The sequence below is a fragment of the Danio rerio genome, chromosome 7 (assembly GCF_049306965.1).
Source record: "Danio rerio strain Tuebingen ecotype United States chromosome 7, GRCz12tu, whole genome shotgun sequence".
NCBI classification, from domain to species: Eukaryota; Metazoa; Chordata; class Actinopteri; order Cypriniformes; family Danionidae; genus Danio; species Danio rerio.
Genome location: NC_133182.1, coordinates 50,003,624 through 50,030,646, shown reverse-complemented (window position 1 = coordinate 50,030,646; position 27,023 = coordinate 50,003,624). Strand labels below are relative to the sequence as shown.

The 27,023-nt window shown below is 36.1% G+C and overlaps 2 protein-coding genes across 21 annotated transcripts in view; one reads left to right on the top strand and one right to left on the bottom strand.

Annotated features, from left to right (window-relative positions):
• acana (aggrecan a) overlaps positions 1-27,023 on the bottom strand; it is a 904,300-nt gene that overhangs the window by 594,858 nt on the left and 282,419 nt on the right. The gene's annotated exons all lie outside the window — the stretch shown is intronic.
• mtss1lb (MTSS I-BAR domain containing 2b) overlaps positions 1-27,023 on the top strand; it is a 196,998-nt gene that overhangs the window by 42,761 nt on the left and 127,214 nt on the right. For 4 of the 19 annotated variants that reach the window (XM_009303419.5, XM_017357085.4, XM_068222716.2 and 1 more), the window contains exon 1: positions 20,921-21,412. The exons of the other annotated variants lie outside the window; for them this stretch is intronic. In XM_009303419.5, the coding sequence (XP_009301694.1) occupies positions 21,329-21,412 (84 nt within the window). In that variant the 5' untranslated portion in view covers positions 20,921-21,328. Of the gene's footprint in view, positions 1-20,920; positions 21,413-27,023 lie in introns of those variants that run through there. 19 annotated transcript variants of the gene reach the window in all.

Sequence of the window (27,023 nt, the reverse complement as noted above, 5' to 3'; positions counted from 1 at the left end):
TTTCTCTCTTTTGCCATTGCTTTTTCAGTTGTTATCCAAAGTAGAGTCATTAGCATATTTATTAAGGGGAGAAGGCAGGGAGGGGTTTTGTGCACGTGCGCTCAGTTGTACTTAAATTCGTATGTACAAAGAGAATATGTGTGGAATTCTGCGTATGCAGTGTTTCATACATCAGATTTTTTTGTGCGTACACAATGTTTTAGTATGAATTCAATGCAAGTCTTTGTATATGAGGCCCCTGGTAAATATGTTATCTTGCATTAAAGTATGAACTATTACCTCCTATTACAATGTCTTGATTCTGTTTGGTGTTAAAATAGAACATTTGCTCATGCTTGGTTTAAAAATCCATTATTTTTCACATTACTACAATACATTTCTTTCCAGCCTGGCAGAAAGGACTTGACGGCCCGCCTTCTGAAAAACAAAGTGTTTTGTGATTGGTCAGCTGAACAGCTAGATGGTAATTCGATACTGCCCAAACAGCCAGAGAAAGACAAGCACATGGCATTATTAAAGATCAAGGCTGATCAGTTGGAAGTCAGAATTATTAATAATTATTAATTATCTAGTCAGAATTTTTCGCCCTAATTTCTAATAACTGATTTATTTTCTCTTTGCCATGATGACAGTAAATAATATTTGACTAGACTTTTTTCATGACACTTCTATACAGCTTAAAGTGACATTTAAAGGCTTAACTAGGTTAATTGGTTTAACTGGGCAAGTTATTGTATATTGATGGTTTGTTAGACTATCGAAACAAAAATTAGCCTAAATGGGGCTAATCATTTTGACCTTAAAATGGTGTTTAAAAAGTTAAAAACTGTTTTTTTTTCTATTTGAAATAAAAGGAATAAGGCTTTCTCCAGAAGAAAAAAATATAATCAGACATACTGTGAAAATTTCCTTTCTCTGTTAAACAACATTTGGGAAATATTTAAAAAAGAGAAAACAAAAATCTAAGAAGGGCTAATAAGTCTGACTTCAACTGTATGTTTACTAGCAAAACAAAACAAATTTTTGTTTTGTAATATACATGCTGATGTCTATGGAGATGGCAATTATAATCATTTTATACATAATTTGAAAGTATTTTCATATATTTTTGTTGAGTTTGTGTTGTAATTCCAGCAGTTCTTATCTCTACCCTGCAGTGCAGGTTGGCTGTGCCTATCAGCTGTGATAGATCTTTATTAATACAATCATTTTTAAGATGTTTAGGTTATACTTTACAACACAGTCAATGTTACCTTATCTATTACAAATATGATCTATAACCCATTTATTTTATAGGGGTGTAACGAATCACGGTTGATCCATGATTTGTACGGATCCCAACCTAAGGTTCGGAACACATGTGACCTTCGGATTAATAATTTTTTTAAACTAAAAATTTAATTTATTTTATTTTTTTAAATAATTTTTTAAAAGATAAATACGCATTTTGTAACAATTGCAGAGAGATCGCCTCTCGCGTCATTCAAGTCACATGTATGAAAGCATCTAGGCTTTCCTGTAAAATATAATGATGATGGTAGAAGTTGTGGTGGATTATTTGGGATGAGGTAGGTTTTCTGTCACTACTTGTTTAGCCTGCATTAATGCATTCTGTGTAAGCTGCACGATTAATCATTAAAAGATCGGGATCTCAACACCCACGCAACATACATTATAATTGATGGTGATTTGCATTTGTTTATTAATCCTTCGAATCGCTGCATTCAAATCTGAAAATGCCAAAAGTCAAGAGATTGAGTCTTTAGTCTTTTGAGTTATGAAGATACAAACAGTGAAATAACACAGCAGTACTGGAATAACAGTTTTTAGATAAAATCACTGGTGTTTATGGCAGAGATGAAAAAAAAATCACTGTCATGTGCTCAAAAATGAAAGTTGTAGGCAGCAATTGCAATATTTAACCAATAGGTGGCGACAACCAGCTATCAAAAATACTGTATGCCACTGAATAATTCTTCAAAAATGATGCATCTAAGAATTAAACATGAAGTTTTATGAGTGAATAACTGAGTCATTTATTGAAAATGAGACAAAAATAAATATTGGTTGTACAAATGATAATGTTAGATTTCCACATTTAGTGTTATCAGCAACAGTAGTAGTAACAGTAAATTTTTCACAGTACTGAATTTTATACAATTTATTTTCATTTAGCTGATTATTTCTTCATTTTATTTTATGAAACCGAAAGTCTCTTGCAGGGTTGTTTTTGTATTAAATGAAAAGCAAATAACATTTGTCTCCTTCTTTTGACTGATCCAAAAAATGTTCTGATCCGTGACTAAAATACCATAATGTGATGCGAACAGTGAGATTTGTATTCCGTTACACCACTATTTATTGCAGTATTTATTCATCTTTGTTACTGACAAAACACATTGTTCATTGTTAGTTCATGTTGACTAACAGCAGATTAACTGATGTTTACAAGGTTAATTAAATCTTAAAATACAACTCTCTTGAGCTCTAAATGGGAAAAAAAAACGCAGAAAAAAAATTTGCTGTTAAATTAATTTTAGCTGAGACACAATTGCAAGTCGTTTTATATTCGTTTTTTTAGTTAGGGATTAATATAGCCTAATAAAAATGTTTAGTTGGACACTGCATAGTCCCACAGTAGTCTACACTATGAATAATATTATAATTTATTATATTCATTATTATAAATATTATTACTATCAAGCTATACATTTGACAAAACACAGAACCCTTTTGAATGTTTGCTTTCATTTTGACATGGCTAAAGTGCATTTTAACGGTTGCGTAAAGAAACATCCTATTATGAGGCAGCAGTCTCAAGTTAAGACACTTAAAAAATGTCTTTTGACTTTAAAGATGATCAGCATGCAAAGTCAAGTTTGCAGTGAAATAGGTATATATAGTATGTGATGTGGATTTGCCGCTGATTAACCTCTCACGTGCTACAGGTAAACTGAATGATAATCTTTAACAATATATATGCAATATAGGCTATACTGCTATACTTCACCGAATTTTAATAATGCATTTGTAAATTTTGCACTTGTATCAACAAATTCTGTACATGTTCATGTCAATAAATACATGAACTGACTTTGACTATGTGACCCACATTATAAAATGTTACTGATGTTTAAAAAAACAAACAAAAAACCTACATGTTCTTACACATATTTGGGAATTAGAATATCAAATATTTCACGATATAATCACTTAACCCTTGCATGCATGTATATAGCAAGACATATCTGCCAATGTTATTTTGTTTTGACCCTCACCACCCCCTACCATTCAAATGTTCATAGGCATGGTTTAGGCCACTTGTGTGACATCATTAAATCCCGGAAAACATGCTTGTAGTCAAAGCACACCCTTTATTGTAGTTCTTAAAAAAAAGATCTTCCTTGGAGTGGAGAGTTTTAATGAACGTATGCATATTCTGCATACGAAGCTGTTACTTTAAATAAATCAGAATACACACTGTATATGCTAAGGAATTAAACTTATAAGATTGCAGATGAAATTTGAGATGTTTTGAAAGTTGGTCTGTGTGTGTGCATGTAAATGTATGATATGTGTGTATCCATGAGTATGCATGAATCTGCGTTCTGCATGCACACATACTGTATGTTGTGAATGTGTGCTTATGTGACGCCTCAGTAACTGGGGCAGAACTGATTGCTGCTGATGGCTGTAGGCGCGTCGAGACCTACATTCAGCACACAGACACAGGAAGGAGGAATGAGTGTTAATGTTGGCGTCTATTGCCTTGGTTTCAGTCTCCAGTCAAACAGTTGACTAATAATTTAATTGACTCTGTTGAATTATTCAAAATAACGCACACTCAAGGTGCTGTGTGTTACACCTTGGGTGTGCTTTATTTTGTAAAAATTTATCAGACCAGAGCCAGTTATTCTGCTTATAGGGTTATCAAATTTTGTATTTTGTCAGTCATTTGTCCTCCTGTGTGTAGTGCTAGTTTTTTAGGGACCGTTCATATATTGTGTCTAAAAGTGGGTGGAAAGCATGAGGCGCATTACTTCTTTCACCAGCTTCAACCCAATATGCGCTTGCAGTCTCTTGGAGTCTGTCGTTGCTAGCAAACAACTTTTCTCTCAGAGGATGACAAACCATTACTGCAGCTCTGATACGAGTTTTATTTATGGAGAAAATTAAAAAGCACTGCAGTGTTTGTGTGCTCTGGATTTGTCTGAGGTAATTAGTCTAGCGTTGTTACTGAAATGTGTATATTGCATACAGAGTATGAAGCTCATTGGTTAGCAGTAGTCACATGACTCATGGTTGATTGGGGAAGCTGCAAAATTTAAGATGCTTTAAATTAGGTGCATCTGGAAAACAATGGCTGTTTCTCAATATGCGTTCTTCAGCGGTCTTGCGTCCTCGTGTTCTCGTGAAACGTCATCATCAGCTGCCTAAGTTCAGTTCCAATACTCAAGACCGCAAGTACGGAGGACGCGTGAAACTTCCCGGATGTGATCTTGATATCGAGGACGCAACTATGCAGACTTGAGCACCGAACTCGCTCTGGAAGTCCCAGAAGTCATTGCGGCTTGAGGTGGAAAGCGCTGCATTTTATTTAGATTTATTATTAAAGTTCAGAGATATCACTTATTTACCTCAGGAGTTTCCCTTAAATTAAACGGTGAAAGTAAACATTAACATAGACATCTTAATAAAGGAATAAACACATTAAGGGTGTTTGTTTGCTGAAATTCGTATTAAAATCAGTTTTATTTATATTGTGCAACATAGATTTATAATGTTTTTATGCAAAGTATATATTTTGAAAAGGGGAAAAACAATAAATCGTTGTATGAAGGCTGTAATGTTTAAATAATTTACCATTTAAAACACGTGAAGGTCATGTGACCATCAGGAAGAACTCAGCATCTCAATTCTCAAAGGATGCGTTCTCTGCTCTCGCGGTCTCCTGAGTTCGTTCTTCTGAGGACACCTGGCAAGACCGGTCTCCACAAGAACACAAGTCCGGTCTCTGCGTTCTTGGAATTGAGAAACAGCCAATGTAAACTCTGCTTGTTTGCCTGCACAAGCTGCGTGCCTCCATTTGAAACAACAAAGGATCTTGTACTAGTCATTGGATTGAATTTTTAAAGGATGATAGTGGAATAAAAGTGTTGAGCTTTAAGGTCTGCTGCAGAGGATTCCAAGCATCAGCAGCAGAAAAACTGAAAAGATTAGCGACTAAATGAAGTTACAACTTTGGGTATACAAAGATTAAAACTACTAGAGTGGAGATTTTGACACAGGGTGTATGTGAGTGGTTTATGAGCGTAGCCTGAATCGTTTGTGATCTCACTTGCCTGGATGTATTTTTTTGTAGTCCCCAAACTTTGTTCTTTGTAGGCTTTGCTAAACTAACTCTGTAAAAGCCAATGTCTCCCTTTGCATTAAACTTTGAGCGTCTTACATTCAGAGATGTTGTTTATGTTCACACAGCTACATTACACATCCACTAAAGTATAACATATGATATCGTAGTGGACCACCCCTTCAGGAAGTGACTATATATTAGGGATACAACAATACAGTTAGCCCACGGTTCAATACATACCTCGTTTTTTTAACACCGTTTTCGGTTCGGTTCTCATGGCTTGACACGTGTTTTTTTTATTTTATTCTACAGGCAATAGGAACAGTAAGAGATTAAGGAGAAAAACATAAAAACAATTTATTGCAATACTCCTTTTGTTTTACTTAAAAGCCTAGAAAAGTACACTAGTTCCTAGTGTATTGTATATAAAAATAAAATAACAATGAAATCTCACAGCTGCTGGTAGCCAATATGTACAAACTGGGGAACACATACATTCCTACATTCCGAAAAAAAACATACATATGAAGTTAATAAAGATTAATAGGCAATTTCAAATAAACATATTTGTACTTAAATAAACAAACCATTGTAATTTTCTCTGTGCTAAAAAAATGCGAGACTGTAGTCTGTAACGCGGATTGAGTGCTTTTATAAGATGACAAAAGCCCACATCTCCAATCGTCGAAAACAGCTGCAAATCTTTAGCCATAAACACCCGCACTGCCTTTGGTATTTTTATGTGTCTCTCGGAACCAGTAGGGTATGTTTTCTGGAAAGATTCAGCGAGGGATTGTTGCTATTTGGAGGACTTTATTACCTTCTCTGCTATTTTGCTTTCAGACAGTGATATTGCTGAGTGATGGCACTGCAGATGTGCTGTCATGGTTATACATGTAAAACAATGCTTGCACACAGTTATTTTTTGTTCACCAATTTTTCTTTTATTAGCATTATACTTATCGGCAAAACCGAAATGTCATCACACAGCAGATTTTATAGAAGCCGACGCTTCCTCGTACTGTTGCCTCACTTCACTGGCGCATCCTTGTACTGTTGCCTCAGCCTTACTTCACTGCCGCTCGCCATGTTAAAGTGTGGAATGATGGTTAAGCACCCCCTAACTTTAGAGCATAGTGATTGGATATTTACTCGTGGGGAGAAGTTTCCTCATCTCAGCTCATGGACTTAGAGATACACACAGTCAATTCGGGAAGATATAAAAGGCACATAAATTATTTAAACGCTAAACTGAGAAAACTGCAATTCACAAGTGCATATTGAACCGTGGAGGTCGTACCGAATTGTTCAATATTATACTGAGAACCATGGCATCCCTTGTATATATAATGGAGATGGAGAATTTAGCCAAACGTTCATTGAACTGCTTTAGCTGTTCACTTGTGTTCGTCAACCAATTAGAATCAAGCATTCAACCGCAACCGTTCAAAAAAAACTAGCAGTTTCCAAAATTTTACCATAAAAATACAGTAGAAACTGTAAAGGAAATTATAAAGTTTCACGGTAAACGGCTATATTTTATTAATCTATAGTGTTAGCATCGAAACATCATAGTTTTGTTACACACATAAAAACACAACCATAAACACTTGGTGATAAGAAAGTCATGAATTAATGCAAAATTAAAGTAATGCAATGATCGTTATCAAAATAAGATGTATCATAAAACTGTAATGTACATCACTGATGACAAAAAACCTAAAAAGCTATTAAAAAAAGTGTTCTGAAAAAGAAATCTCAATTTATTCAATGTATATATTAATGGAACTTACTTTTAACCATGTTTTTACAGTTGAAATCACTGCAGTTTTTTTTTTTATTTTTTTTACAGTGTATACATATAAGCACAAATCTCCAGATATAAGAGGGATGACAAATAGATGACAGATGAAAGAGAAGGAGTGATAAAAAAAAAATACCCACAACGCTTTAGATAGGTCAATCACCAGGGACAGGATCTGGCCCATCTGCTCAGCTGATATAACAGGGAATTATGCATGCAGATTGGCACTGCATCTCCATCCTCACCCCCAAACACGCTCCATGACGCATTTATGCCATCTCAAAGATGTTCGGATGGGAGAGGATGAAAAGAGGAACGTGTTATGGGGGTTTGCAGAAGTGAAAGGAGGGTGGGAGCACTGGAGTGATGTTCGTGCCGAGAGAAATGTTTGAAAGGAGGAAAAGAAAGGGGAAGAGAGTGCTGCTGCTTTACCCAGAGGGAATATAAAGGATGAAGGTGACTTTTCTTCCTGTTTCCTCGTGTCTTTTCACAGGTGTGTGTGTCTGTGTGTGAGAGAGAGGACCCCTGTGTGGAGGAAATCTGTTCTTCCTTCTAAGACTCATATTGCATGTGCTGACCTCACTTGTGACATCATATCCTTAAAAAAAGCTTTAAATTATGAAAATGATGACAACAGGTTTCCGGGTGTTGTAGTCATATAAGTGGCATTCACTTTACCATTCAAAACCCAGTTTGGGGATTTTTAAAATTTATTTATTTATTTATTTTTTATGATGGTAGCAAATGTTTGATCAGAAATACAGTGAAAACAATAATACTAGTTTTTGGTTTTAAGATGTTAAAATATAATTGGTAACACTTAACATTGAGGTTGTATTAGTTAAAGAGCCCCTATTATGGGTTTTTGAAAATGACCTTCCATGCGGTGTGTAACAGCTCTAAGTGTAGTAAAATATCCAGCTTAAACCTGAAAGTGCGCTGTGTTTAAAGCTATATTCATCTATAAAGAGTCGTCTCATAGTGGTTTGAATGAATCACCACTGTAACGAATCTTTAGCTGTGTTGGCGTGATGTCAGTATGGAACTTAAGCCCCACTCATTTTTTGTGCGCACAGACCCGGGAAAAATGAAACCCCCTGTCCCACAAATACTGTAGAAAGACAAAGAGGAAGAAGACAAACACTGAAGCAGATCCCGGTTGAATTATGTTGTGAAGATGATGTTCTATGATGTGTGATGGAAAGTTAATGTTATTTTTCCTACCCAAGGATCAGGCTGTGAATTGTCAGTGGTTGAAGATTATTTTCACAAAAATACCTCAGCATTATAGCCCCAGCCATGTGCTGTGTTCCCTTCAATTTTTCTGACAAGTGCTGCAGTAATCTACACGCTTACAACGGGGGATTCATCGGCCGTTTGTTCAAGGAAGGATCAGAAAAGACTATTGATGTTTGGGACTTTATCAAAGCTTGACTGGAACTTTACAGTACACAGTTCATGGATCAATTTCTTCGTCCATTTCACAAGTGTATGTAACTTAAGTGTGATTAAATTGGTTGCCTCCTTGTTTTCTCTAGCTCTAGCAAATGATGTATTTAATAGTTTTTTTGTTACTTGTAACAGCTTGTGTATCTGGTTAACACTTTATATTCTCGTGTTGGGTCTAAAGCCACGTTGAAAAGGCACCGCTTTTTTTACGGATTTAGATGCATTTGTGAGCTCGTGATCCACTGCCTTTTGCAATGCTGTGGCCACCGTCAGCTGTTCCTACACGTGTACGGTGGTCAAGTTTCAAAATACTTTCAATTTTGCCGCTGTGTGGATTTATACTGAATGTGTTTCATGGTTAAGAATAGAGCAATATGCTGGTGTTTAACTGCATTGCTTTAATGCACTCCTGCATTGGGCACACTCTGCACACTGACTACTTCAACAATGTTGATAAGCTGTGGTAAGTGTTTCTCTCTGTCTCATGTTGAACGCAGTCAGCCAATTGCAACAGACTGGGTCATCGAACCAATCAGTACAGAATAGCATCGTGCAATGGAAAGGTTTGGGAACAAATGAATCGCTGAACGAATCTTATGGGAGTCGTTGGGATAAATAAGTAAAAATAAATGCATATTATGAAAGTGTTTTTTGACCTTGCCTGTTGGTGGAGACCCCCAAAACCAAAATATAACCATTTTAATGCATAACAGAGGCTCTTTAATGTTAGTTAATGCATTTAACATGAACACACAATGAACAATACATTGACTACAGTATTTTGTTATGTTTGTTAATATTAGTAAATGCAAATACAGTTGTTTGTTGTTTGTTGTTGTTTGTTGTTTGTTGTAATTCCAGTGCATTAACTAATGTAAACAAGCACATATTTAGATGTTAATTATGCATTAGTAAATGATGAACTATGATTAATAACTGCTGTACAATTATTGTTCATAATTAGTTCATTTTAGTACATGCATAAACTAATGAACCCTATTGTAAAGTGTGACCATGTCATTCATTTAAGGCTGAATTTTCAGCAACATTGTCTTCAGTGTCACATGATCCTTTAGAAATCATACTAATATGCTGAATTAGTGCAATAATTTGTGTTTTCACTGTACCAGAAACTTGATAGTTTGTTAAGAACCATGAAACATTTATTTCATGATTAGAATTGATTAATTTAATGGAAACAAACAAACAGCAAAAAAGGCTGAATGAATGTCTTTACACACTCAGTGCTGGGTTGTGGCTGTGGCATACACTGTGTAAAACATATACCAGAGAAACTGGCGGTTCATTACACTGTGGCAACCCCGATGGAGCTAAACATAAGTGATTGAAATTGTCTTTACATTAAATTTTTATACTTATTTAATACTTGCTGAATAAAACTTTTCAGTAACTCTGGCATTTATATGGTGTGTTTAAAATGTACATGCCAAACAATAATTGATTAAAATATTTTAAATTGATTGTTTAATAAACATTATAACAATATATACAATATAATACAAAATGAAAGAATACAATACACGGCATATAATATAACATACATATAGTACATACACATGCAGGGCTTGACACTAACTTTTTTGATCACCAGCCACTGTGGCTACTAGTTTTCCAACATCATTTGCCATTTTCACTAGCCACAATTTTATTGTTGGGAAAATATATATTACACACATAAATATGACTTTGACATGCTAAAATTACTTAGATTTTGCGTTATCTCTACATGCCTCCTCATTCATTTCACTTTTTGTGTGTCGTGTATGAGCTTGCTCAATAATCATGAGCAAATGGGTCATGGTTTCATAATATTACAATTAGTTTTTATTTCACATAATTTTCAGAGCTCAAGATGAAGAATTTACCAACTTTATTTCTGACCACACCAAAACAATCAAATATTTCTTAGCCACAAATTTCAAATGTTTCAAAACAAGCAAAATTTAGCTGCATACTATACTTTTTATTTAACAAAATATATGCACAGTAATCTGTCCTTGCTAAAGGTCCCAGGTAATTACACATAAATGGGAAGTTAATCTCCCATTAAAGCAATGTTATTGTAAAAAAATATAAATGAACCATATTAACGCAAAAGAAAGCAGGTAAAAAAGCACTGTCTGTGTGATGAAAGATTGTTCACACACACACACACACACACACACACACACACACACACACACACACACACACACACACACACACACACACACACACGGTTAACATTAGACCTATAAATAATCTGTTCGGAGAATGGTTAAAGCGAAAGCAACCGCAAAAAGACAAATCTGGAACTCTTGAAAGCAGCAAGACTGTGGGTTCATGTTCATCACTTTTTGTCTAGTCTATTTAAAAGAGAACTGATTACATCAGATGTGTTTCTAAGCACAGTTGCTTCACGCAAGGAAACAGGAGCGTGCACACGTTTTATACAGTTGTGTGCATCACCTCAGCTGTGCGAGGGATTATCTTCTCATTCGGTATTCACCTGCTTTTTATTGCTCGCGCGAACAATTATTTTTGTCAGTCGTGTTGCTTCTCAGTTCTATGATCGCCTTTTCATGCATATGGGACCATCCTCATTTTCTAACTCTGCTTTTAAAATTTATTATCTGGGAAATTATTTTCAACCTGCCAAAATGGCTAGAGGGAGTGTCTGTCTTACCCGCCACCTCTGAAATCTACCAGGCATTTGGCCGGTTGGCGGGGTTAATGTTAAGCCCTGTAACTATGTATGTAACGAGCGAGCGAATGAACGGACGGACGGACGGAAGGAAGAAAGGAAGGAAAAAAGGAAGGAAGGAAGGAACGAACGAATGAACAAACGAACGAACCGATAGATCGATAGATAGATATAAAACAATATACTAATAGGAGAGGGCAGAGTGAAAGGCCACAATGTAAAAACTAAAGCCATAAAATCTGACAAAAGTCGTGGACACAAATTAAAAAATTTTGTTATTCTGTTTCTACTAAATTATTAATCAAATGTATTCAATTCAATTCAATTCAGCTTTATTTGTATAGCGCTTTTACAATGTAGATTGTGTCAAAGCAGCTTCACATAAATGGTCATAGTAACTGGAACAGTGTGGTTCAGGTTTTAGTGTTTAAGTTCAGTTCAGTTCAGTTTAGCTAAGTTCAGTGTGATTTAATCATTACTGAGAGTTCAAACACTGAAGAGCCAATTCATCGATGCGTAGCTCTACCAATCCTGAACCATGCGAGGCAGTGGCGACAGCGGAGAGGGAAAAAAAACTTCACCTGATGGGAGTGAAGAAAAAAAACCTTGAGAGAACCAGACTCAGTTGGGCACGACCATTTTAATTTCTCCGCTGGCCAAAGTCTTGTGCAGAACTTCATTCGCCGTGGTTTAGGCTGGAAGATGGCCTCAGTGAATAAAATGTACTTCTGTTCAGTGAGTAAAATGTACTTCTAAACTATGTTAAATTTTCAATATAAAACATTTTCAGGATACTAAAATGCATTTTACAGGCCTAAATAAACAGACTCACCAGATGCAGATGATTTCTGTTATAAATACACATTTGCACAACAGATATGCTGTGGATTGAGCACTAATCAGTCTTTACTCTCGGACTTTACTGTGAATATTTTGAATTGCACCTCTTTCTTGAGTCTTTATAAGTGATGTAAGCCGGCACGGTCACATGAATAAGTCATCAAAGACACTGTTGTACAGTTCACTGCATTATACTCTGCTGTTGTTGTGTCTGGTGGGGGAATTAGCTGTGAGCTGTGACAAAAAAAAAAACAAAAAAAACTTTGCCTCGTTTCTTGTTATTGTAAGTACATTATGGTAGTATGGAATTGACAGATCGCCTGTTATTCAATTATGCTGGCTCACTTCTGTTTTGACAGCAGCTTGTGCTCATGTTGCTTTTCATTAAAAAAATAAAATAAAATAATGTAATGTATAAAATGAAACAACAATTTATTTTTCAAATAGTATAATATTTAAGTTAACACACACATATTTGTCAAGTGATCTTTGCAGAGCATTTTCACCATCTTGTTTTTTTTTTTTTTTTTTTTTTTTTGGATATGCCTGAACATATATAACTGCCAAGGTCAATATTGTCTAATGATTATAATTTATATTATTATTTATAAAATATTTATTTGAAAAAAAGTTGGCCAGTGACTTGCCTAGTTAACCTAATTAACATAATTAAAACTTAAAATTGCACCTCAAGCTATACTAGTATTTAAGTATTAGGTCATGGCATGAACCTCGAAAACATCCACTAAATTAAATTGTGTAAAATGCATCAGATTAATATTTCCTTTCAATTTCTTCTGCATAAATTTGTTAGTTAACTACTAAAGTGTTTAGAAAATTACAGGATTTTAACTCTTTAATTGCCAAATTCACAAATGATATCACTGATTTAGTATGAAAAATATCTGTTAATTTTTAGTTTATTAATTTTTGTAGTTGCCAAATAACTATAGTAAATTTTTTGTATTATATCATGGCAAAGACAAAACAAATGAGCTTTTACTAATAAATTATTACAATTATCATGTAATAACTAGCTCAGTGGTTAGCACTGTCAACTCACCACAAGAAGGTTGCTGGTCAGTTGTCTTTTCTGTGTGGAGTTTGCATGTTCACCCCGTGTTGGCGTGGGTTTCCTCTAGGTGCTCTGGATTCCCACCACAGTCCAAACACATGCCCTATAGGTGAATTTAATAAAATAAATTGTCAGTACTGTATAAGTGTCAATTTGAGAGTGTATGGGTGTTTCCCAGTACTGGGTTGTGGCAAGGAAGGGCATCCACTGTGTAAAACATGTGCTGGATAAGTGTTTTGGTTCGCTAGATAAGTGATGATGGTTTATTCCGCTGTGGCGAGCCCTGATGAATAAAGGGACTAAGTCGAAGGGAAATTGAACACTTCTTGTTTTACAGTTTCATCATCCAATGCTTTAAGCTTTTTTTTTTTGTTCATCTTACTGTATCTAATTTATAGATATAAACCATAAGTTTTGTTTCCCATTAATGTAATTTTTGATCAGAAACACGACTAGACTTTTGTTAAGTCTAGCACACATTGTTCTTGTTGTCACATTGGAATCTATTTTAACGATCTAGGCGGAAAGTCTAAAGCACATGGTTCAAAAGCAGTAAGAGCATGTTCGAATCCATTTTGCTATTTTAAGGACAGAAATTATGCTCTGCGCCCTGGTGCATGGTCTAACAGGGTTGTGCTTATTCTCTTAATGAGTTATGGGTGTGTTTCGAGCATAACGTCTATTAAACCAATCTGAGTCTCATCCCCTTTTCCCTTTAAATGTCAGTTGTGTTGCGCCATGGTGCGTTTGCTATTTACATGGCAGACTTTGTAAGTGGAAAAACTGAGAGCTTCACTAGCGAGAAAACAGTTAAACAGACCATCTGCAGCGCGCGGATGATGAACGAGCCTTCTCCATTCTGCCTCTTTATTTTCTCTTTACTTTACTTGTACTCTTTACTTTACTCCTTTACTTTCGTGCAGGAAATGGTGTTGTACGCTCTTCACTGAAGACATCCATTAGCTTACAAATTTAATTTCGTTCATTAAGCGCAAAGATTAGTTTTTAAAACTAAAACTACTTCTAAATTCAGTTCTAATTTCCAGCAAACTGAATGAATGAACAATAATAACGACTGGTGGTCAAAAACTTTATATCCAAACAAATGTCCTATACTTGTGCCCCATATGATGACGCCTACGTCTTCAAAACCTGACAGGTGAACAAATCTAAACTTGTTTTTATCAAAACAAATATAAATATGCAAATAATAAATAATGCTGCTGCTAATAAAAACATTATACAAAAGCATTATACATAATTATTGTAGCATTTTAATGTTTTAATCTTTACATATGTAAAGATATTTGTGTACTGCTGTGAATCCTGTCGTATTAAGCAATGTATAAGTGTTTGCACTGCGTGCTCTGCGTTGGACTTTAGACCTGCTTTCAGCTGGTCAGTGGTATGGTCAGTTCAAAATAGCAATGCTCCAACAATGCGCCTTAACAGATCTCCTTTCTAGACAGACACACCCCTAAGTCCACAAAGCAGCGCAGATGGATTTGCTGTTTAAACAATGTGATGCAAAACGTGAAAATTAGGGTTGCACTGGTCTGAAAATACCAACAAATCGTACAAAACACATCTTAGGTGTATGATAGGGCTCATTGAGCTTTGTATCATTACAAATAATAACATTATTTATTTTTTACTTTTATAAAAATCAATGTAAGCATATTCAAAATGTAATTATTGCCAGTATGGTCAACTTCTACACTCTGTATTTCATTTATGCCACAAAAATGTGAAATAAAGGTTGTGTGCTCTCGTTAAAGGAAATATAAGCTGCATACTCATTCAAAAATATTGTTTGTTAATTAAATCAGGCAAATACTGAGGCAATCTAAAGGGCATGATTTCAGATAAACTGTTGCCAGAGTGCCATTTATTCAAGTCTTATGAGGTTTGCAGTGCATCCAGAGGGTGAGAAACACATTCAGAAACCAAACCCCCAGCCTTCTCTTCTTCGCTCTGTTCTTGAAGACTGGCACGCTAGATTTGTTACCAGAAACCCAGGAGTCTAATGAGCCTTATTCAAGAGACCTCTTAGTTACCCACTACACCACTACTTTATGGAAATCTCCATCTGTCACTGTGCTGAGATGTGGCCTTTCAGAAAGATCATATAAACCAAAACAGATTAAATGTATAGGGAGAGATGGAAAACACAATTATGCTGCGCTTAGTGGTCTGCGCAGTCAAATGAAAGAAGCTTTTATTTCTTAAATCTGTGAAGATGCCTCATAGTTTGATGTGTCCATATGATGATTCATATGGATGTAACAGTTTGCCCATAAAGATGCTGAAGAATTAGAAGACTGACGTCAAGCTGCCCGGAGGGGCATTGCTTGGTTTACTGTTGGCTGTTGGTCAAATCTCCTCTGGAAAATCATCCATTTAGTCAAAGGAGTGTGATAGACTTGAAGAGCTGTGGGCGGATCTGTACTGTCTAGCAGGAGCTAAAGAGAGAGTGAGAGTGGGTTGTATGACTCATTCTGACCTAGTTTATGGGCTAAGATGGGTAAGTAGGGGTAATTCAGAAACATGCTAATGAAAGATTTATTTAGTTTTATTGATTTCCATCATTTAAATGAAGAAATATTTACACAACCAATAAAACGATATGAGTTTGTCAGGAACCTGAGGTTGTTTTTCTCAATGCTGGACACTTTAGTTTGCATGCTGACATCTGCAAGTTTGTTGTCTAGAGATTTTGTTTTGAAATAAAATATGCAGGTAAATTTGCTGAATTTTCTTCAACAAATGATGTACTAAGAACACTGCTGTACAATCCAACAGTTCTGGGGCTTTTTACTTTTACTCTTAAATGTGATTCAGACAGACAGAATGCTTATGAATATCAATGAACTTGCATTCCATCTTTGTGAAATACACAGATGGAAAAAGGCAGCGCTGTATGCTTTGAAACTGCAGCGAACAAGCAAAAAAGCTATTGCTTACTGTAGTGTGGATGCAAGTAATTATCGTTATTGGTGTGAACGGGTCTTTATTTTGGGTTCGTTGTTTACTTGTTTCATGTAGTCTGGACAAATGAGGGGTTTTACAAAAAAAAGTTAAATTAAGAAAGCCAAGGTAAGACAAAAAGTGCAGCTTGAGACCTTCACGGTTAAATTGATTCTGCATTTTAGTTTTTTTCAACATGATTTTGTAAGTTTAAACAACAAAGTTGGTCATTTAACTTAACCTGGCAACTTTTACTAGTCTGTAATAGAGTGTTTGTCGACTCAACTTAAAAACGTATGCTGGACTAGCATCCTTTAAGTTGCGCCCCATACTTCCAATCCAACAGGTGGCGAAATATGCACCATTAAGTCAGTTTGCCACCTTGCCAGTTAAACACCAGAAGTCAGACATATTTTTAAATTATTCAATCATCACATTTGGTTAGTAATGCTTCTTCAAATTTGTGTATAACTTGTAAAATGACACATATTTGAACTAATTGTCAATGTATTGTTCCCAGTATATGTATGTTTCTAGAGCAAAGTAGACCTTTGCTAATACATGTGGAGTTTGGTCACATTTAAAAAGCTAAGTAAAGTTTGTTTTTGGTTTAAATTTCAATCATCTCAATATGTGTAAAACGTACTTCTCTAGTTCCCTGACAAATCTACTACAGCTGTTTTCCTGATATATATTTTAATGGATTTTTCATTGTTTTATACAGTATAACATATTTTGGAAAAATATTATCAGTAGTTAATTTAAATGTACGTTTCTCATTTTAAATGTTTTCCCAGAGAGCAGACTGTTCTATTAAAGGTGTGATTTTACCATATTTCCATTCATAAATGCACAGTAGTCAAATATTTAAGAAAAAATATTCACAATAATTTATACTTATTACTGTGTTTACATACTATTTTTGTAAAACGGTGTAACAAAAAATATTTTGCTGCAGCACATATCATTACAGTAGCAAAAATAACTTTACAACAGCTATATATCTTACTCTCAATGTAGAAGCTTAAGTCTCAATGTAGAAGCTTATTGAGATAATATTCTTAGTTAATAGTGAACACGATTCTCAGTCTGGAGTTTGACTGTAAATTCTAGTATGTTTCTAAACGTATATATTTACTGTATATCCTCTATTGCCACCTGGGGCTACTCATCCTGATGCCTCTAGAGAATATGCAGCGTCATTAATGCGAAGAAATGATGCCAATTTTTCCATGATCCTGGACCAGGCTGTATCCTGAGTGAACGCTGCGGCAGTCATGGAGAAGCAGAGAGCATGAGACTGATTCCTAAAAACACCACAGTGACAGACGAGTCTTCGCATTGATCCAGTAGGCTAGTATGATCACCTGCCGGTGACCTACCCACACCTGCAGTTCTTCACGATGGACGTCCAATGTTCTCCAGCCTCTGGCGCTTAGACTGCAGGTCTGCACAGGAAGTTTGCCCTGAGGAGAAATGTTTGTGCTTAAGCCTGGTTTGTTCCTGGCCAATTCCACCACTGGCTTGCTTGGTTTGGGACCTGTGGAGCTGTGCATTGACGGTTGTTTGGAGTTTCAGCAGTGAATATTAAACCACACTGAACTGAACTAATCTGAACTCTAAAAACTGAACTGACACAGTTTCAATTACTAGAACTTCTATGTTAAGCTGCTTTGGCACAATCTACTTTGTAAAAGCGCTATAGATGAATTGAATTAGACTGCTGACACACAATCTTTTGAATCTTGATTGAATCTTTTTCACAAGTCTTTGCTCGGAAGCATTTTAATACAATTCTTACAACATCCTAACTGAACTAGCAAATGGGAGGGATGATATTTCAGCTTTCAGTCACTTTTCAATGTGAAAACAACAATGTTTATTTAATATCAGACTGAAATTGCCGACTTCATCATGTCGCACCAACAGTCATTCATTAGAGACTTGCTTTATATGAGTATTCTTGCATACTGGTTCATTTTTGGGCAAAGTATCTTTGGCTGAGACATTTGTTGCCTTTAAACTTGATAACTTTAATAGAGCCCTCATGAATCGTCATAAAGCAAGAATTCAAAAGTAAACACAGCTCGTTTTGAGTGGAAAAGAGAGCAAAAGTTGTCACAATGCCCTGCGGTTGTTTGTGGTGGTGCTTAATAACCCCTTACGACTGGCTAGTGCACAAAACAACAATGTTTCTCTGAAGTAGATGTATCATTTAGCAAGAATGGGATGTTGCATACATTTTATTGTATGCCATTATAACACTGAAAAAAAGTGTTTGACCTGTATTTGAAAGACTAGACTGCATAAAAGACCCCAGAAAATGAGACAGTGGTTTTCTTTGGCTTTGAAACTTTGAAATGTTTCCCAGAAATAGTTTGACGAATTGAATTTAGTTTTTTTCTTAGTTATTCTCTCTCTCCATTTAAAGTATTAATAGTGTAAAGACCCAAAGAATGGGGGTTTGGAGGGTTTATGTTCCACTTGAAATGAATCTGATGTAATGCACTTGGAATTTGGTTGAGGCTATATTAAAGCTTTGTGTTACCCATTCTGTGTAGATGAAAAATGTTGTTAGTCTAAACGCATATCTGTATGTGCTGGTGCAGGTAAGTATGTGGTGTTCCAGAAAATAATCAATATTTGGTTTTCAACATTTTTGTAAATTTACTGTGATTTTTTTTTTAACAAAACACCAAGGCAAGCATTTTTTTAAAGATATCTAATAGATGTCTGATAGACATTTAAACATACTCATCTTTCTCAAACAAGGCTAAATTTGGGCTGCCAATGAAAATCTAATCGATGTCTAAGAATAGGCCAAAATTAGACTAGTCATAAAAAAAAACAGAAATGAATGACGTATAAAGTCTGTCTAATCTGTCTATTTCATGACTAGTAAAAAAAATACAATTTAGTAATGAATGCTTTGACTAATATACTTTGATATAAGACTTAAAAATAACTCATGACACATTTTAAGAATAATTTCATTTAAAAGAAAAAAAAAAAAAACGAAAACAAAACAATAACAAACTGCAATTCATTTCTGTTTAATTTTCTGTACCTACTTCCTACTACTACCACCACTACTGTTTTTCTTCTCTCACACTGTAGATATCTGGAGATTTACATCATAACTAACATGAAAAACAAGTTCCAGCAACTGCTAGGTCCTTGAACATTGTGCGAGGCCAAGAATAGAGATATTGAAGGACATCAGATTCACTCTCAGAAATAAAAAGCTGTTACTGGGCTGTACTTCTTTAAAAGGTATTTGTACTTTTCAGTTACTTTTATTTATATATATATATATATATAGTCTTGCTGAGTAATGAATGAAATGAAGAGGAGCCTTGTTAGGCACAGACTGTGAAGATTAGCGCAGACAGAGAGCGCAAGGTGAAGGAAGAAAATGTTTTGAGTGAAGAAATGTACATTTCTGTATACTCTATGTTCCGAACAAGATTGTTTCTTACAATTATACGAAGTGCCAATAAACATATTATTGTTAACACTTAGTCAAAAACTGGAAGTAGTGTTGACGATGAATGGTGATTTCACATAATGCAAACTGCTGAGCAAAGCCAGAGAAGTAATGTGAGAGAAATCTCTGAAGACTGAGGAGGGAGAGACCTTAGAGCTGCTTCTGTAAATATGACACCCGGTTTTAAAGGCAAAGGTCACTCAGGATGACCTTGAATTTGAACATTTGGAAAAGAGCTTGTTTTGCTCCTTTCCACTGTGACAGGAGAACAAGATAGCTTTTCCTTCATCACAACACAATGGCAAAAACATAAAATCTCAAGAGTGTTATTATATAATATATAGATTATCTATCTATCTATCTATCTATCTATCTATCTATCTATCTATCTATCTATCTATCTATCTATCTATCTATCTATCTATCTGTCTATCTGTCTGTCTGTCTGTCTGTCTGTCTGTCTGTCTGTCTGTCTGTGTCTATCTATCTATCTATCTATCTTGTCTGTCTGTCTGTCTGTCTGTCTGTCTGTCTGTGTCTATCTATCTATCTATCTATCTATCTATCTATCTATCTATCTATCTATCTATCTATCTATCTATCTATCTATCTATCTATCTATCTATCTATCTATCTATCTATCTATCTATCTATCTATCTATCTTGTCTGTCTGTCTGTATGTCTGTCTGTCTGTTTGTCATATAGTACTGGGATTAAATTGCAGTCTGTTATTGATTACACATAACATGACAAAAATGCAGTTGTCTGTTCAAATGCATGTAGCAAAATCAGTTACACATTTAATAAAGAAAATGTCTTTGGATTACTTTTAATGACTTTTGAAAATGAAACCAAAACTGACATTACAATGCCAAAACAGATTTTTAATTATTTGTTGTTATTTATTATCATTATTATAATTTTACATTTTGTAAAGACTTTAGGAATCACCAGGCAAATTAGTGAGTCTGCCGTGAAATATTTTGAAATCAATAGATTCAGAATTGTTTTAGTTATTACTTATGTGGAGAGAAATACGTCTAATAACCTATATTTAAGAAGATTTTTTCAATGGTATTAAATAATTCAACAATCAATAAATCATAAATCTATATCAGACTTTTTGATTGGGACTGTACAGTCTTTCGGGTCTGTGTGTCTGTGTGCCATCTCTCCTCCCTCCGGCCTCCATGTGACAGGAGAAACTGTTCTGCCCAATGCGCTGCGCATGGATCGAGTTACTGAGTTCTGGCCTCTCGCGCCGCTGCTCACTTCAGTCAGTCAGCAGTCAGTTTCTGCCGGGCGGGTGCAGGCGCTCCGACACACCGCTCCACACTCACTCTCTCCGCCTTTCTCACATCCATTCAGCTCCATTCCGAAGATGACCGTGAGCAGTGCGGGTCCATCCAAGAGCCTCACCTCCTCCAACCGCGGAGAGTAGATCCGGAGCCGAGGAGAGAGAGAGAGCGAGCAACCCACCTCTCTCGTCTCTCCCCATCATCTGCCTCAAACCGACAGCCGAAGACAGCCCAAATTTTGCTCTCACCCACAAACACCCCTGCTTTTAGATCTCGAGACGCGTCTCGTCGGTCGGGATATTGTGGAAGTAATTTTAACACAAGGATTTTGTTTGCTCTGTTCGCTGAAGATGGATAATATCAACGTGGAGTCGGTGGAGAAGGAGTGCGGGGCGCTCGGTGGATTATTCCAGGCGATTGTCAATGATATGAAGGTGAGAGGTTTGACACGACGCTTTAAACCGTAGAGTCTCCTCGAGCGTGACCAGCATGCAGATGCTGAAACACTTAAACCCGTTATCACTAAAGTGACTTTGAGCAAATAACCACAATGCAATATACAATCGAGTATGTGTGTTAGACCGAATGACAGGGGGAATCGCTGTATGTGGCATGCAGAATACTGATAGATAGATAGATAGATAGATAGATAGATAGATAGATAGATAGATAGATAGATAGATAGATAGATAGATAGATAGATAGATAGATAGATAGATAGATAGATAGATAGATAGATAGATAGATAGATAGATGCACGCAGGCCTCTATTTAAATGTTATTATGGGGTACATTAAAATATAGCTAAAGGCATGTCGCACGTTCAACTCGAAACGGTTCGCCCTAATGCCGGTGCGGCTGAATACACTGTATCCACACGGGAATGTTGTGCATGTATATAGAGGATATGGAGGGGGGTTCACTCACACAATAGGAAACTGACTGAACTGCTGCTGATTAAGCAGATGCGGTCGCGCGCCATTCCGTGTCACACACGGTGAGATGTGTTGCGTCTGCCTGATGGATGGCAGCGCTCCGTCGTGTCATTGGGTGTATGAGCGTAAAAGAGCGGCCGCGCTCACGTGAAAACCCCGTATCGATCTTCTGTCTGGTTTCATACTTTAACCGCATCGAGAAAAGGACGCACATTCGTTCTGGATGAGTTAACCAGGTTCCCATACGCGTTTGAATACAAATATACTAGTTCTAATGAACTAACCAGCATGTATACCCAAACATGCCAATTTTCGTGAGAAGCTTTCTTGTCAAGATCATCGTGTTTTCATTGGACTGGCAAAAATTCGTTATTTTCTGACAGACATGAGGTCTTCTGCATCTTTGCTTTGGTCACACGGATTATCTCTACTCATTCATAATTTAACTCTTATTTCTCCAACATGCTCATGGTCTCTTGCAGTTAAATGGGGGAATGTAAAATATGGGTCAGCTATCATGCCAACATGCATGTCTGTTGAAGGATATTGAGCAGACAGCGGAATTGGCACATATGGGGTCGATGATGTTTGCATCAGAGCTCTTGATTTTGATGTCTGGCACAGTTTAGCCATGAATGAGCTCAGCCTGCTAGATAGTTTCAGGCTTCACCTTTAAGATGTAGGTTGATTCTGATGCTGCACTGTTCTCGCTCATGCTCGCTCTGTGATTGGACCCTCTTGGCGCGTGGATGCAGTGCAGACATGCGGATTGCCTTCGCCATGCTCTGATGTTGCTATAATAAAATGGCAAAACTGCAGTGGATGACAAGGGTCGTTAAAGTTCTGTTGAATGATAGGTGCTCAAAAAAGTGCAGGCATTTTATTTAATAATGAAGCGCAGCAACAATGAAAAAATATTGATATGGATATGAAAATCTTCCACTGTCTTCGTTCTGCTTCTGCCTTGCCTGTCTTTGTGGGTTGTGTGGAGCCTCTGGCTATGCCAGCTCAGTTGTCATGTGTGTTTCATCACCAAAATGTCAGCTGGATCTTTGTTCCCTGTCTGAGATCTCAACAGTACTGGAATAAGGGATTGTTCAGACTTGGCAGGTGTGGTTTGTTTGAAACCAAATCGGCTGTGATTGCTTTATTAGTGCTCTTAATCTGAATTAGTGTCAGCCAAACCTTGATGCGGACTAATTCTGTATTCCAGACAACTCAGAATGGGGAGATTTCATATTTCTCATTTAGAAATAACATCTAGAACCCTTCTGGAAGTTGGACATTTGACCTGTGATCTCTCAGGGCAGGTCGAGGACTTCAGTGAGATGTCATTTGACATCACTTCACAGATGGTGGCTAGTTCTGCTTCAGCAAGATTAGCATGAAGATATCATATGTGAAACAAATGAATAAACTTTCAGATATGTTTACAGCACAAAATGAGTGCGAACCCTTAAGGCTATTGCTGAGATTATAGTAGCTTTAGTGCAATATTCTATTAGTTTTATTCGTCAGTATTTTTTAATGTTCAGCTAGCTATATTTAGCCCAATAACATGAAATATTCATCTCTCATGGGCTGCATGGAGGTGCTGTGGGTAGCACGTTCACCTCACAGCAAGAAGGTTGCTGGTTCGAGCCTCGGCTGCGTCAGTTGGGGTTTCTGTATGGAGTGTGCATGTTCTCCCCGTGTTCGCCTGGGTTTTCTTCGGGTGCTCTGGTTTCCCCCACAAGTCTAAAGACAGGTGGTATAGGTGAATTGGGTAGGCTAAATTGTCTGTAGTGTATGTATGTAAATGAGAGTATATGGGTGTTTCCCAGTGATGGGTTGCAGCTGGAAGGGCATTGGCTGCGTAAAACATTTGCTGGATAAGTTGGTAGTTCATTCCACGGTGGCGACCCCAGATTATTAAAGGGACTAAGCTGAAAAGAAAATGAATGAATGAATTCACCTGTCATGTGAAGCCAAAGCCAACATTGAGATCAGTATTGGGACTAGGGCTGCTTGATATTGGAAAAATTTGACATTGCAATGTTTTTTTTTTTTCTCTGTGATACATGTTGCAATAGAAATACAAATTCACCAAATGACTTAAATAGCTCTATTTGGAAAGTTGTTAATTTAGATTAATTGGGATGATTTTGCAGGGGAGTAAAATGTAAATATATCTTATATAATTTATTATATACATATAATAAACAAACTACAGTCATAAATGTTAAAGTGACATTAATAGTGCTTCATAGTTTTCTGGGGAGAGTCTAACAGCATTCAGGCAAAAAAAAAAAAATAGAATAATCAAACGTAAATTATGAAATCGATGTTCAAACGATATATTATGCAGCCCTAAGTGGGACATTTCACCGCAGTGTCTGGATCACAGCATAATGCCAAAGACACCTAATCAAAAAAAAAAAAAAAAAAAAAAAAAAAAGCGGAGCATGATGTCATAAGATGATGAAACACCACTTTTAAAATCATAGTTGCAATGTCTAATACATGTATCAGAAATGCATGTTATGGTGGATCTTTGATTTTGTGTGTGACTGGAATTCCTGGCACAGTTTTTACCTCCTTTAACCAATTCATAAGCCCTTTTTTGAATTTTGAGATCTCTTCATTGTTTTGCTTGTTACATCATAAAACATTTAAATTACATAGCTTTTTTTTTCTTTTTGTATTTTTAGGTTCAGCCTTAAAGGGATAGTTCACACAATAAATAGAACTTTTGCTCACTATTTACTCACCCTTAAGTAGAAGATGTTTCAAAGATTAGAAATATTTCGATGAAAGCTGAAAACTGGTAATCATTGACTTCCATATTAGGAGAAACAAATACTTTGGAAGTCAATGGTTATTGATTTTCAGCTCTCTTCAAAACATCTTCAGTGTTTCCACTAGGATTTTTTCCAGCTGTGGTGGCAGGCCTTTTACACAGATCTTCCAACTACCTTCGGCGTTATTTCACTGACAAAGTTTGCTTGCGTGTCGATTTCCTCTGTTTGTGCACAAAACGTCTTGTGTGCCCTCAAATATATGCTGCTACAGAGCAGGTTTTCTCCAATAAACGCTGCTGAAGTGGGATCTAGTGTGTTTATGTAACGAGTATGCACCAAGATTTATTAGATTTGCTAGGAATATTTATGAATGTCTCCAATAGACCTACAGGATGCGTACTGAAGGAAAGTGAAACGGCCATAAACTCCAGCTGGATAAAGACATTGTATGCAGAACCACAGACCTTTATCTATAAATAAAATATAATTATGGAAACTAGGGCTGAGTGATTTAGGCAAAACAATGAAAATATATCAGCATATATTAGCAAACAACTCTGAAAATGTACTTTGCTTTTTACAATATTAGTTGTCACTGGCAATACTTTTAGCTGACTTATTAGCAAGACGCTCCTCATATAGCTGCTTTTTTAGATGCTGGTTGTTGTATTTCCTCGTGCTGTAACAACAATTCAGTGACAGCTCTTACAAATTGCCTGATTTTGTTTGGTATCTGCGATTTTGAAACCAAGATATTCCCATATTACCGACGTGCTGTTTTTCTTTGATTTGAATTGGTCTGTGAATGCTTCTGAAACAGCAGATGCCCTCATCCCACTCGTCCACACTTTCCTGCTTGTTTGTTTTTCATTATGGATGTTTCGCATAGTTTGGTTGCACAATTTCGATTGGGCAGAATGAAAGTGTGCTCACTCTAGTAAGACTGCAGTCTTGCAGTCATGCATTTGGGGAAGTTAAATAATATATATTTTATATCGGAGCCTCTTGCAGTTTGCTAATCTCAATGTTTCAAATCGAATCTTATGGAAACTGTGTTCATCAAAACTGAAAGCTACGTTATGTTTGCTGGCCTCTTGCATCGCGTAGCCCTATCAGTCAGCATGCAGCCATAAAGGGGTAAACACTTAACGGACAGTACTAATACTGTATGATTAGAGAAAAGTTTGCTCAGTTATAATTCACTTCCATTTTAATAAGTTTTGTTGCAATTATAACTAAGGATGGGTATCGTTATGGTTTTAATGATATTACTACTTTTACTACTTTTATGAAAAATATTGAACATAATTAATAACACTTTACTTTATTATTATATTTTTAATATGAAATAAGACAAAACCAATAATTGTTAAAGCAATCAACCATTTTTTTTCCTGTAAAAGAATGTACAATAGTTTGAAGGAAAATGACTTTTAACCAATGTTTTTAACCATTCTTCTCACAGAAGTCAGTGTCTTTCTTGGTTTATTGTGCTCCCTGCAGTTGAAAATGTCTGCTTGAGTTGCAAAATGCAGTTAAATGAGATAATGTTTATGGTTTTTCAATAAAATATTCACATAAATGAGTTAATGGTGTTTTGGGAGTTAACTGTGTTTTAATACAGTTTTGGTGGCCCTGCAATGTAAAAAAAAAATTCTTAAAATTTGGTCAGTTAAATTCTGCTACTTACAAGTAATTTTATTCAGCAATAGGTATGAGACGAAACTGCTTTCAAGGTACATTGCGGTTTGGAAAAGTCAAGGTTTTAAAACTGTCAAAATTTTCTGCAGTACCATTCACAAGGTATGAGTAAGATTTTTTATTTACATTTTTTTTTTGGCACAACAGTATCTTCAGCAGAAAAGATATCCAGGTTAAATTGTAAAAAAAATCTGTTTTTGAAACTAATGAAGACAACAGAAGTCAATATTCATTTTGCCAGACATGTTTACTGTTCCAAAATAGTTTAAAAGAGCATTAATCACAATAACGCGAAACGTAATATTTTAATCAAAGGTTATCATTTCGTCAGAATCTTATATCGGCCCATGCCTATTCAGCAATAATTCTCCAGTATTGATAGCAGAACCGTTAACATCAGAGCTTATCGATACTTTGGTCTTTTATTATGTTGCACCGATACCGATAAAGTACAGAATTTCGGTAACCATCACTTATTATAACCCACTATACAAAAAATACACCAGCAACTGAAAGTTTTAAATGAATGTAGTTCATCATAGTTCGGCTGTAATGTAGCCGTGGTGGGAATGAGTTTTGGTGTGGCGCCCCTGCCATGGAAGAATGAATGTAGCAGAGACCGTGATCTT